This window comes from Tachypleus tridentatus, chromosome 13, assembly GCF_004210375.1.
Source record: "Tachypleus tridentatus isolate NWPU-2018 chromosome 13, ASM421037v1, whole genome shotgun sequence".
NCBI classification, from domain to species: Eukaryota; Metazoa; Arthropoda; class Merostomata; order Xiphosura; family Limulidae; genus Tachypleus; species Tachypleus tridentatus.
The window spans coordinates 251,114,207-251,126,780 of NC_134837.1; the positions used below are offsets into that span (position 1 = coordinate 251,114,207).

A 12,574-nucleotide genomic window follows, 5' to 3' on the forward strand; every position below is an offset into this window, starting at 1 on the left:
ATTAAAAAGAAACAAACTATATTTTACTTATTAGTAATGTCGAGAAAACCCACTTGTAGAGAAATATATATGTAAAAACGGCTCGTTTCACTCCTCTACGTAAAAAAATTTTCTCAACCCAAACTGGCCATTTTTACATATATATATATTTTACTTACACCTGCAAGTCGTATATTTTTATTCTTGTTTTCCACACCCTTGGTTTTAATTTTTTTCCTGTAATCTTTATTTCATCTATACCCTGTTGTTCGTTTTTGTAGTGATTTGATCCATACAACAAAAATGTTGAACAAAACGACTTGTTATATTTATATTTTTGGATTTCCTTTTAAATTGTTTGTTTATTTGTTTTGAATTTCGCGCAAGGATACACGAGAGAATTCTGCGCTATCCGTTCCTAATTTAGCAGTGTAAGATAATAGGAAAGGCAGCTAGTCATCACCACCCACCGCCAACTCTTGGGCTACTATCTTACCAACGAATAGTGGGTATAAAGCCCCACGGCTGAAAAAGTGAGCATGTTTGGTGTGACGGGGATTCGAACTAGTGACCTTCGGATCACGAGTCGAGTGCCTTAACCACCTGGCCAGGTAGAACATAGAGTGAAAATGATTTTAGCTTCATGCTGTTTTCTTAATATAAAGCTATACAATTGGGCTATTTTGGACTGTGTTAACTGCGAGGAATCGAACCTCGTACTTTAGTGTTGCAATTCTGGAAACTTATCGCTGACCCGCAAAGCGACTCTTCAGTTTAACTGTAAAATATTACAGAAAGTATAATAACGATAATATAAAAGTTCAACAAACTGCAGTGTGTAAGAAAAAAAAAAGCAAAACAGAAACACAAAAGAAACGGAAGTGGAGACATGCGGTAGCTTTACAGGTAACTTCCGGAGTAGCTTTACAGGTAACTTCCGGATGACATAAGTGTGAGAAACTAAGTAATTAACATCTTTATAACGTTGATGAAATTAATACTCAGATGAACATAACAAAAAAACACCATCAAAGTTGCTATGGTAGTGTGGTAATGCATGATAGCCCTGGTAACATGTCTGCCAGTCACACTTTATTAAATACTTCTCGTTGAATACAAACGTCAGTGGACCGTGAACATCCTAAAAAGTCTGGCTTACCTACCATTTCACCATGTGACTGAACCTTTATTGGTGATTCAAGGATGTTTATAATCACCAAGGCCATTACCAACTTTTCTTTTTCCAGTAATAAAAAAGCTACATCCCTTTGTGTGACCAATCCCAACCAGTAGGCAGCTGTTGCTAGTTCGAATACGTACAGTACAGAATAATTACGGCAATTCGTAAATTCAAATAAAATAAAACAAAATATAATTTTCCATTTAGTAATCGCAAGAAACAACAAAGTCACATAAGACATTTTTTGATAACCTTAAACACTTGTTTTCAAGGCCAAAGCATTTTTAAAGCCCGTAATCAAGCGGGGAGAGTTATTTCCACAGTCATTTATAAAACAAATGTTCTAAAAAGACCACGTTAATATACCACGAGCGGCAACACCCTTCGAATAAAAAATTTAAAGACTGAAGAATGAACATATTGCGAAAATAAGCGACCCTGAAAGTTTAGCTTTCAAAATATGGGTCTTTCTTTATCAGTCTAGCCCTGATGAACAAAAAAAAAAAAAAAAAAAAGACATCTTTTGCAAAGCCCCAGGGGTTACAAGCGTTGTTTTTATATCCAAACTTACGCGTTTTCTTAACAATTGCTTTTAGTGGTAAAGGGGCCAATTATACGTGAGTTTAATATGTGAAAAAAACAATTCTATCTTAATACTATTATAATTATTGAAGAAGTTGGTAAAAAAGTATATATATATACTTAAAGTAATATTAGTGTAAATTTAGCGTAAGTGTGATAATAAAGTAAGAGAAACTGTTACCTAACATTGAAATTGGAAAGAATGGTCTTCTCTTTCGTCTGGTAACGACAACGGACATGGTATCCTCGACCTTGACTGGTCACTAACTTTCGATGTGGTTGTACTACAACAGTGTTGAAGTATTCCACGCCATCTCTCTATGTAATAAAACAAGGTATTCTAAGGCTGACAAACCGAATTGTCAAGTGTGCATTGTTGTAACTTTTATTGCAATATTATACTGTAATTGAAATATATTAATAATTGTTTATATGGGTGAGACGCCATCTACAAATGTTAGAACCTAATATTGTACAGAATGGAAAGTCAAATGTCAACAGATTAATTCCCAAGAATGGTCGGCATTTAAAACATGAAAAGCAAACACGTTTGTCTTTCACAGAATTTTAGCGCAAGGATACATCGAGATGTATTTCCGCATAACATTCCCGAATTCTAAATTATATAGAAGTAATCAATAGCTCCTACCGCCAACTCATGGTCTACTCTTATGTAATAGAATAGTCTGAACACTAACCATTAGATCATACCCGACCCAAGAAACACTTTTTGTTCCTTCTGATGAGTTTTTTATTTATTTTATTAATTTCGTTGTTAAGAATTAAACATAAAGTTACACAATGGGTTATCTGTGCTTTGTCCACCACAGGTATCGAAACTCGGTTTCTAGCGATGTGAGTCCGCAGACATACCACTGTGCCACCAGGTGGCTTATTTGTTTTGAATTGGTAGTTCAGACGCTGAACGCGCAATCTGGAGGTGACGTGTTCTATTTCCTGTCACCAAACATTCTTTCCCTTTCAACCGTGGGGGCGTTAAACTGTGACGATCAGTCTCCCGTTTCGTTAGTGAAATAGTAGCCCAAAAACAAACAAAATTATGATCTACATTTGTACTGTATAGTGTGTGCTTTTATTAAAATTAGTTATTTCTACAACTTAACTAACTTAGAAATATACATCATCTGTTGTTTTTCGCTTGTTTGTTTTGTTTTCGAATTTCGCGCAAAGCTACTCGAGAGCTATCTGCGCTAGCCGTCCCTAATTTAGCAGTGTAAGACTAGAGGGAAGGCAGCTAGTCATCACCACCCACCGCCAACTCTTGGGCTCCTCTTTTACCAACGAATAGTGGGATTGACCGTGACATTATAACGCCCCCACGGCTGGGAGGGCGAGCATGTTTGATACGACTGGGATTCGAACCCGCGACCCTCGGATTTCGAGTCGAACGCCTCAACACGCTTGGCCATACCGGGCCCACTATCATCTAAGCATCGCAATTTTAATATTTAACAACTACAGAAACTTCCCTTCTGGATGCACAGATCTAAAATTTGTGATAAAAATCAGGTAAGTAGGGAAAACATCGGCAGTTTACGTTATATACGTAGGTACAAGTTTCGGCGGCTATATTGACCGAGTTTATTTTGACGAATAAACAAATCAGCACGTGACTTTTGGTACGGTAAAAGTGGATAAATATCCACCTGCATGCCTTCTAATTACTTATTGTTAATCGAAAAAGTTTGTAATTATAATTTGACTTTGTGCAATCATTATGATGACAGAGAGTTGAAGCCAATAAATACCAGTTGCACTGTATTATCTCTTACTAGTTATAGGCTTGTTAGTCTTACATCAGTAGTGGGAAAAGTTTTGCAAAATCTAATAAAAGTCATTTATTGACCCTTCTTTAAAAATAGTAAAGGTTCTAAGACCGAGCACTGAAGTACCCCACTTGTGACATTAGTCCAGATGGCGTTTTTCCATCCAGCTACTATTCTATCTAACTTAATTATCACACTTATAAAGATATTTCGGTTGGTTGGTTTTTGGAATTTCGCACAAAGCTACTCGAGGGCTATCTGTGCTAGCCGTCCCTAATTTAGCAGTGTAAGACTAGAGGGAAGGCAGCTAGTCATCACCACCCACCGCAAACTCTTGGGCTCCTCTTTTACCAACGAATAGTGGGATTGACCGTAACATTATAACGCCCCCACGGCTGGGAGGGCGATCATGTTTGGCGCGACTCGGGCGCGAACCCGCGACCCTCAGATTACGAAGCGCACGCCTTAACGCGCTAGGCCATGCCAGGCCTGGAGATATTTCTTTCAAGCATTTTATGTGGCACCTTGTCAAACGTTTTCTGAAAATTTAGGTTCATAAAATCTAAACTATTTCCTTTTTCTACATAAACAATAACCTGTTCCCATGTTTGTATTTTATTTTATGTTCTAGGTAATGTAAACATATTCTGAAACATAAACATAAGAATATAATGAGAAGAAGCAGCTGGAAATTATACGAAATTGGTTTGTTCAGCCAGATATAAAATATATATCTGGTTGTTAACTATAATATAGGCCTAAAACGCTTTTATTATCGCCCATAGGGCAGTAGTTATCTCACTTATTTTACTCTTCGAAGATGCAAATCCGCTAGTAAGCCTTACCTTTGAAAGGAGTAAGTTTTATTTTTGTGTGGATCTTTGTATTTAATCGCCTGGAGACTTACGTAATGGTTGTAGTTAGGGGTAGAATGAATGAAGAGAATCTGCTTTCCTTACTCGTAAAATGATCAGCCTCGTTCTCGCGACGACCTTGACACACCATATAAGGAAAACCGTCTATTCATGACAAATATAAGGCCGGCATTTTGTCTTCAATAATTTTGCAGTAAAAGACTAGGGGCAAGACAGCTAGTCATCACCACCCGCCGACAGCTATTGTGCTACTCTTTTACCAACGAATAATGGGATTGAACGTACCTTATAACGCTCCCACGGCTGAAAGGGTGTGTTTGATGGGACGGGGATTCGAATCCGTTACTTTAGGTTTGCGAGTCGAGCACCCCCTAACCGCTTTCTCCAGTGAATCGTAATTACTGTTTCTAAGTAATGTCATAATTGATATATTGGTATTAGGTATATGCTTAGACACTCATAAAATTTGAATAATGACTTATATGTTCAGAGTTTGATAACCAACCAAACTATTAATAAGGTGAGATATGTTTCTTCACGTTTTCCGTTTTACTCAAGCAGTAATTTTTAAAATTAAGAAATTTTAAAAGGTAAAACAAAAGTGATGGCTTTAAGGAGTTTAAAACACAAATCATTTAAAGTTATTGGATTTTTCCAAAATTTCACTTGCATTTTTACTGTAATGCTCTTTAACACTTGATATATTTCATCAGCAATAAACAACACACTTACCACGTCGGTATTCATGGTATTACAAGAGTGTAGAGGTAATGTGTAAATAACCTGTCCTCCAGTGGTTGAATATTCAACCATGCAGGTAGAGTTCTTGGACAGCCCCTTCGGATAAACCATCCCATTAAAGTTAGTACCAGTTGCTATGGTGACTTGGATGTTGTTGCTATGACACTGAATGCTAATACCAGAAATATATACCGAATCTGAAAATCACAGAAGAATAAAGTGAGAACTTATTGAATAAACTTATATCTGAGTTATATGAAATTATATTTTTAATCGTTGATTGCGTTGCAAGCCATGATTGTAACAACGTTTGTTTTGTGTGTTTTTAATGACAGTATATGATGGAAATAATCAGTTGTTGCTGTCTTTGAAGAGCTCGCGTAAATATGACTAAAACGTTGTCATCAGACATATAACAAACTCACAGTGTCCATCAAGTATAACTTAACAAATAGCTACATTACTGTTGTACTTGGTTTCAACAATTTCAAAACTACTACTCTCGTAACCAGTATTTTGAAATGAGGCTTAGGTCATTTCAGAGTATAAGAGAAAAATAATATGTTGATTTCAAGGAATGTGTAGATGTGTTAAAAACGTATTTTCATTTTCACCAGAGGTAAAGTAAAATGGGCTTGAAACACCATAGATCTCAAGGATGTTTTTAGTGTATTAAATTATGAATCATTTCATATTTCGATGCATTTATTTGTTAGCAAGTGCTGAAACAAAGATGTTTTTTTAGTTGAGAAAAGTAAGTGGTAAATGTACGTGCACCAATCTTCTCAGATTTGTTGTATGACGTAGTTAGCACATGCGCACATGAAAATTAAACGGTTTCCATAAACGCGTCTTGTGTCTAGGAATTCTACATATATATATATATTATTATACAGGGGCGTAGATTTTTTACACCCGATGGGGGAAATGATTTTTGTGGACTGTTCAGTTTGCAAATTGGTAATCTCTGGTTACGTGAACCTGAAAGCTGTAAGCATGTAGTCACAGAGTAATCTTGTTGCCACGATACGTGGATGTATACTTAGGCCTACTTACTGATACTTACGAAGTTACGAACTATAACTTAGATCGAAAAGCTTAGAAGCACGCCTATATTAAAGATGTACATTTCGGCTACTGAAAAAGCCTACATCTAGGCCTAATTATGTAATTCAATTGATAAGAACACGAGAATCACAAGAACAAACACACAATTTGTAGGCCTGTGATGCAATAAAACAATTCAACAGACCAAACTGTAGGGGGGGATGATTGTATGCACCATACCCCCACCTAAAATGAAGGGGGGATATATACCCTTCATCCCCCCAGGATCTACGCCCTTGTATATCATATACCGAAATTAATGTTGCCACAGCAAATGCGTAAAGCCTTCTTAATGATGCAACACATTCAAAATTTCTTACGCAAAAAAATTTAGTCTTAGTGCTGTCTCTTACTTAATTTATTGATATTTTGAGATATATATATATGCATATGTATATAATGCGTACAGCGCACACTTTACAGAGGTCCAGAATTCATATCTTATTTGGGAAATTCACAAAATTCACTACTTAGACGTTATTGGAATGATAGGGAGGGAATCCCCTTACAAGAGGGAAAACATTGTAGCTCTACCTTTGTTTTTCATGTTTTGTTTGTTAGTTTTGAATTAAGCACAAAGGTACACAATAGGCTATCTGTGCTCTGTCGAATACGGGCATAGAAACCTGGTTTCTAGCAATGTGAGTCCGCAGACATACTGTTATGCCACTAGGGGAATTTTCATGTTTAACATGACTGAACTACAGTTAGAGGTGGCCCAGCATGGCCAGGTGGGTTAAGGCGTTTGACTCGTAACCCGAGGGGCGCGGGTTCGGATTCCCGTCAGACCAAACATGCTCACCCTTTCAGCAGTGATGACGTTATAATGTAACGGCCAATCCCACTATTCGTTGGTAAAAGAGTATTCCAAGAGTTGGCAGTGAGTGGCGATGACTAGTTGCCTTCCTCCTAGCCTTACACTTCTAAATTCGGGACGGCTAGCGCAGATGGCCCTCGTGTAGCTTTGCGCGAAATTCAAAAAACAAACAAACAGATAGAGGAAGTAAAGCAGTACTAAAGTTTATCCCAAAATTTTTGCGAATGCACATAGACGCTTTTCATGTTCTAATAAATATCTGATTTTATACTTTTTTGGCAGCTAGTTTTAAATATTAATGATGTCAGGTTTCTTTTGAAAAAAAAAAAAAACCTCAATAAATACCAACAAATAAACGTTTTAATGAATGTGCTTTAAACAAATTCGAAATTTCTTAAAGAACCGTATTTGTTTATATATTCTCTTTTCAGGTATGCAATGTGAAGCGTAAAAAAAAAAAGTTATTAATTTTTTGGCGCCACTTTGTATGGAGACGTGTGTGTGCTTATGTGTGTTTTATTTTGAAGCGAAGCCACACTGGGCCATCTGTAATGTCCACAGAGAGGAGTCTAACCGCTGATTTTAGCCATAAATTCGTAGACTTACTATTCTCCCAGCATGAGTATTCAATAGATAAAGGGAACAACAGTAGTTGGGTGAGGCTATTTTGAATTATGTAATGGTCAAAGCTATGACAAGAAATTGCAAAAAGGAAAATAAAATCAGCAAGAGTTATGCTTTGCATTAACTTGTCGAAGACTGCGGAGATAAACTACTTCTGTAAAATAACAGGAAAATATTATAATTACACTGAAATGTTAATGAAAATAATTTTTTTTTTTTTTTTTAATTTCGCGCAAAGCTACACGAGGATTATCTGCGCTACCCGTCCCTAATTTAGCAGTGTAAGACTAGGGGGAAGGCAGCTAGTCACCACTACTCACCGCCAACTCTTGGGCTACTCTTTTACTAACGAATAGTGGGATTGACTGTAACATTATAACGCCCCCACGGCTAAAAGGCGAGCATGCTAGGTGCGACGGGAATTCGAACCCGCGAATTACGAGTCGAACTCTTTAACCCATCTGGCCATGCTGGGCCTTTAATGAAAAGAAGAACGAATCATGAATAGGCAAAGTAGATTTGAAAAGTGTGAACTAATTTATTCTTCAATACATATTGATCCATTTAATGAATTTATATGATGTATTTTACGTAAATACATTTTGAAAAATAAATATTTAATTCAGGCTATTCATTATCAGTTGAAACGTGGCATTTAAATTCTTTTATTACAGATTAAAATTACAGCTTTAAGTGTGATCTTTGAAGCCACGAAGCACCGGTAGAAAATAATAAAAACATTTGGTAGTGTTTTGTTATTTGTATCCATAGATGGAAATGCGTGTTTGTTTTCTTACAGCAAAGCTACATTGGGCTATCTGTTGAGTTTACCGAGGTGAATCAAATCCCTAAGTTTAGCGTTGTAACTCCGTAGACTTACCGCTGTACCAGCCGGGAACCGATGAGTGAAAACTTGTGCGTGTTTTTAGTTATGTATAAATACATAAATACATAAATACACGCATCATTTTACAAACTTTCATCGACATATGATATATTTATATTAGTAAGCACATATAATATTTTTGTTTGTTTTTGAAGTTAAGCACAAAGCAACACAAGGTTAACTGTGCTAACACAATATTTTTCTATTTAAATATCTGTGGTGAGCAGAGTACAGATTACCCTTAGTGTTGGTAATTGCTTAGTAAGAAACAAACCCATGGAGCCAGTGAACCTCCCTACCGAATTTGGTGAAGGTACATCAACAGGGGGTGAAATAATAGTTAAAATAAAAACAACAGCAAAACTCTCAAGATCTGTATGTACTCCCACATAACACTAATGAACCTCCATACTGTAGTAAAGATCCATCCATACTCTACGAAGTAGTTACATGGACATACAACAGACAGTACTGTTATATTTATATAGGTAAGTAGTTATATGGACATACAACAGACAATACTGTTATATTTATATAGGTAATTTTTTAGTTACATGGACATACGACAGACAGTACTGTTATATTTATATAGGTAAGTAGCTACATGGACATACAACAGACAATACTGTTATATTTATATAGGTAATTTTTTAGTCACATGGACATAGAACAGACAATACTGTTATATTTATATAGGTAATTTTTTAGTTACATGGACATACAACAGACAGTACTATTATATTTATATAAATAAGTAGTTACATGGACATACTACAAATAGTACTGTTATATTTATATAAATAAGTAGTTACAGTACTATTATATTTATATAGATACAAAATACTTATTTCTGCAACAAAGAATAATATAAAAAGTAAATCATACCAAGACAGATTTTTTTTTCAAATTCTGTTGTTATAATTTTAGCAGACTTAAAAATAATAATGTCCTGAAATCTGATATTGAAAAACAATCCTGGACAATGCATCTATGTCAGGAGTATATCGTAATCGATTTATACGTGGACAGCGGTTTCTAAAAATAGAAATAGTTACCTGTTCTTTATTAACACATATATTAATCATTTTAAAATTTCCTGTCTCGGTAAGTTGCAATAAATGCGTGCGATTAGTTCGCAACAACAACAAAGGAAAAAGTCACGTCATTGGTGAGAAAATACTTTCGCTTCACAAAATAGTTTCTTTTTATCACCTCGGTTTGTATATATAGTTCAATGTCCCCTGTGGTGCGATGTGGACCTAAAGTTTTACATACGAAGCTAGCGCTTAGTTACAAAAGATAACTTTATATCTCCCCTTCCATTAACCGTTCCCACCCCTCCGTAACTATCGCGGTTCTTGACCTCGTAAGAGATGACAGAACATTTCCCCAGCTTCAGACGACACATCACAAATGTAGATCCGTTGTTACGTATCCTTTCAAGTTCAAACAGGTATGGTAACCTAGAAGTAGAAATCACTAATAATCGCTATTTCATACAGGTCTTTCTGTTCGGGATCAGACGCAAGAAACAAAAATTTCTCGATTTTATCATTATGTAATAATAATAACCCTAAATTTTTCATTGTAGTTAAGCCTTTTAGTAACCAAACCGCGCCATCTATACGACGCTAATGTTTTCCTCTTGTATTACAGTACGATTTTATCAATCCATATTAAAAAATAAATTTATATTTAAATATAGCTTGTTTTGAATTTCGCGTAAAGCTACACGAGGGCTGTCTGCGCTAGCTGTCCCTAATTTTGCAGTGTAAGACTAGAGGGAAGGCAGCTAGTCATCACCACTCATCGCCAACACTTGGACTATTCTTTTACCAACGAATAGTGGGATTGATCGTAACTTATAACGCCCCCACGGCTGAGAGGGCGTGCATGTTTGGTGCGACGGGGATTCGAACTCGCGACCCTCGGATTACGAGTCGAACGTCTTAACCCACATGGCCATGCCGGGCCTCCTTGTTACAATGAGCAGACGTAATAACTGAGCCCACCCAAGGGGAACTTTACAAAACTTAAATAAGTTTTTATGCCTCATTTAAATCATGTATATTGTAGAAAGTAACTCAATTAATTATATTCAACTTATTCTATAATTTATTTACATTCATTTCGTTATCAGCAGCTTCTTATTTAGTTTTGTTTATAAGTTTAATGAAACTTAGAATATTTATTATTTACGTTATTTATTCAGGTTATTACAGAGAACTGTTTGTTTTCTTATAGCTAAGCCACATTGGGCTATCTGCTGAGTCCACAGAAGGGAATATTACATAGAAGAAAATCATAAACTTTTCATTGGCAATTCAGTGGTTGTTGTTTTTAATACTATTATGGTATGAAATAGGATGATAAGTTTGTCCATGTCTTTTTGTTGTTGTTGTTGCTGTTGAATTTTGCACAAAGCTTCTCGAGGATTATCTGCGTTAAGAGTCTAATTTTGAAGTAACAGAGCAGAGAGAAGGTGGTTACTCGATGCTACCTATTGCCATCTCTTGGGTTACTCTAGTCGAATAGTGAGATTTGACTGCTAATCTTATAACGCACACACAGCCCCAAAGTAAGAACCACGATGTTTCTATATATTTGTTTATTGGCGCCAACGGGGAGCGAATCACAAAACTTAGTTCCACAGTCGTGCACGCTAACCAATGGAAGGCACTCAAATTCTACGTTCTTAAAAGCATGAAGATAAATAATTATTGTTTTGGTCTTGGATAACAAAACTGTAAACCTAACAAGTAAATACATAAAATGCATAGTTCGAGCTTGAGATTGGCATGCATTGTTAGATAAGATATTCTACTGTATGAGAGTCGCGGATTCAAATCCTCGTCCTACCAAACATGCTTGCCGATTCAGCTGTGGAGACGTTATAATCTACGGTAAATCCCACTATTCGTTGGTAAAGAAGTAGCCCAAGAGTTGGCGGTGGGTGGTGATGACTAGCTGCCTTCTCTCTAGTCTTACATTGTTAAATTAAGGACGCTATCGCAGATATATCTCGAGTAACTTTGCGCGAAATTTATAGCAACCAACCAACCAATTTCGAAAGTGGGATTTACCGTAGATAAAATTAAAATTTGCGAAATAAATAGTTCGTTATTTTATATGTCTAATATTTAGTAAGAATATTTGTCAAAACGTTTTCAGATTCTTAAAAAAACATTAACAAGCAATTAACATGAAAGTGTTTTGGGGCACAGGAGGCGGAGCTAACTTTGAAAAAAATCAAATACAGCCTGGAGGAAAGAAACGTATAGAAATATAAATCGTCTTACTTGTCTAATAGCGTCAAGATACAGAATTGTTTGCATTGTTCCTTGTGAAAGGCGAACAAAAAATCACGTTTCACCTGGTTAGTACAAAGGGTAAAAACAAGTTTCAACTATTTATTAAAAAGGGTGGAAAAAACGTTTCAACTGTTTATTAAAAATGAGTAAAAAGTTTAAATTGTTTATTATAGAATGTGAAAAAAATTGCATTATTAATTTGTTTACTGTAAAACTAAAATATAAAACGCGGAACACTTAAATCTTGAGTGAACTCATAAAGTCAAATACTTGTTTACTTATCACTAGTGCACGTTTTATCCTCGATATTAAAGAACTCGAATCACACCACCTCAGTGGCTCAGTGGTATATCTGCGGAATTACAGCGCTAAAAACCGGGTTTCGATACCCGTGGTGGGCAGAGCACAGATAGCCCATTGGGTAGCTTTGTACTTCATTCAAAACAACAACACACAAGAGGCTTGGTCTTATACTGTTAATAATATGAAACATTAGATTTCCATCTTTGCTTTTTAGGATTTCTTTTTAAAGTTTAAACCTCATAGTGACAAAAAGTAGTTCTCAGAGTTCGTTTTAGGAGGACTTGACATCATAGTGACAAAAAGTAGTTTCCAGAGTTCGTTATAGGAGGACGTATTTAGGCACAAATTTCAGTAACTTTTACGTCACAGGTGACACTTCTAA

The 12,574-nt window shown here is 36.0% G+C and overlaps 1 protein-coding gene across 1 annotated transcript in view; it reads right to left on the reverse strand.

The window, feature by feature from the left end:
- Positions 1–12,574, reverse strand: part of LOC143237802 (cuticlin-1-like) — a 43,385-nt gene that overhangs the window by 15,056 nt on the left and 15,755 nt on the right. Inside the window, exons 4-5 of the mRNA XM_076477407.1 lie at positions 5,136–5,341; positions 1,923–2,059 (exon numbers count right to left, since the gene is read on the reverse strand). Coding sequence (XP_076333522.1) covers positions 1,923–2,059; positions 5,136–5,341 — 343 coding nt within the window. The remainder of the gene's footprint in view (positions 1–1,922; positions 2,060–5,135; positions 5,342–12,574) is intronic.